General features: G+C 36.1%; 1 protein-coding gene across 1 annotated transcript; it reads right to left on the reverse strand.

Moving 5' to 3' along the window:
- Positions 1-4: 4 nt before the first annotated feature.
- On the reverse strand, positions 5-975 carry LOC107580472 (transmembrane emp24 domain-containing protein 9-like; the record flags this gene model as incomplete). Its single annotated transcript, XM_016266168.1, has 3 exons — positions 752-975; positions 125-225; positions 5-34 (listed from the first exon to the last, which is right to left on the reverse strand). Coding segments are annotated over exons 1-3 (312 nt in total), but the record flags the coding sequence as incomplete, so codon positions are not given.
- Between the last annotated feature and the right edge of the window lie 718 nt (positions 976-1,693).

Below are 1,693 nucleotides of genomic sequence, written 5' to 3' on the forward strand. Positions count from 1 at the left end.
TGCCCTCAGATCCATACTGGCGGGACAGGATCACCTGAAACCCCCAAAAAGATAAGCAAATGAGAACAACGAAATACAAACATGCTTGACTTTTATTGCTCGCAAGACCTTTAATCAGACAGACCTTCTCATCGGGATCTTTCACTTCCACAAACATCCCAAGTCCTTGAGTTGCAGGCAAATACTCTTCTTTCTGCTTGTCATAGAGCTGCGTTCGGTAGTTACCTGGTTAAGACAGATTTACATCGTTGTAAGAAAAGAAATTGAAGTCATTTCATAATAATCCACTGACAAGAATACCTGACTAAACACAGTAAGTCATTATCATAGAGTGAGAAGTCATGTCATATTCACTTGGTGTTGTGTCACTGCATTCAGGACATTTCAACATCAGATTCTTGTCTCATAATTCATCTCTTCATCTAATTTAGCCAAAGTCCAGCAGGGGATCACTATGGCGTTACCTTAAAAACTCCATTCAGTGTTTAAAAAAAAGCGTATTAGTTAATACTGTTGCTTTCTCGGTGCAGTATGCATCTACACGTCTATTTAAATGCTATTTTGTCTAGGTTACGGTAAGACCTACAAAAAAAGCTCATTTGTAACTTATATGTTGTTTAGTTGAACTAGCTGAAGTCAAGCTGGTTGCCAAAGAATGAACTCTACCTGACAAACCTGCTAGTTAGCACTAGGCTAAGCATTAACGTGCACTACAAAGTTGGCTTATTCCGTTTTTCCTAACGTTACTTGCCTATTATCATGGTTTCGTCCGGTATTTCTTCTATGAAGCATTTCTTTTCAGTCTCGCCGATATGAAAATACAACGCAGACACAAAACTGTTGTAAATGTTTAACAACAACACCAAATAAAGTGTAAACTGCATTCTGACTGCCGCCATCTTGACACTGCCGGTGAAACGCGCACTGCGCATGCGCAGCGACTCAATGCCACGTAACCCATCGCCGGGCCATCGTCCAATCAGAAGCGGAAAGCGCTTTCCCCAGATTGCTCATTGGTCGTTGTAGTTTTATTCAGTGGTGGGGATTTTGATTCAACCGAGTGAACCGAATCTTTTGCAACTTTAAAAATTATTTATTTAGTTATAAATGGCCGTTACACCAAAAAGCCCCTGCCATCCGAACATAACTCGGTAAAACTTCACATTCTTCATACAACGTTAGAGCGTTCAAAAACATTTTTCATGACTATAACAAATCCACTTTTATTGGCCTTATAGGAAAACTACGTTTAGATACACGAGCTTACGACTTTAAGAATACATGAGTTTAAGAATTAATTTGCTTGATTTAATTTTCATATTTACTATGTTGTTGCATATTTCGGGTGTCAATCAGAAAGTAAAACACATGTAAATGATAACAAAACGGCTGACCAAACTGGGACAGTTTTTTTTATCACTATAGGAACAAAATTAAAATCATAAGCACTATTATATCTTCAAAAAGAACAGGGACTTTGGAAAATGTAATTTTAAGTACAACACTAAAAAATAATCAATAAAAATATACAATACTAATTAATAAAATAATGAATAATAATAATAATATAGAATTAAACTAAATTGTAAACTCAGTTTTATCTGTGACATGGACAGGAAAAGCGATATAAATCGCTACATGAACCTTTTTTTCATATAAACTGGAATAAATACAAAACTAGAGCCAAACTAAA

The sequence above is a fragment of the Sinocyclocheilus grahami genome, unplaced genomic scaffold (assembly GCF_001515645.1).
Source record: "Sinocyclocheilus grahami isolate Dianchi unplaced genomic scaffold, SAMN03320097.WGS_v1.1 scaffold34103.1, whole genome shotgun sequence".
Classification (NCBI taxonomy): Eukaryota; Metazoa; Chordata; class Actinopteri; order Cypriniformes; family Cyprinidae; genus Sinocyclocheilus; species Sinocyclocheilus grahami.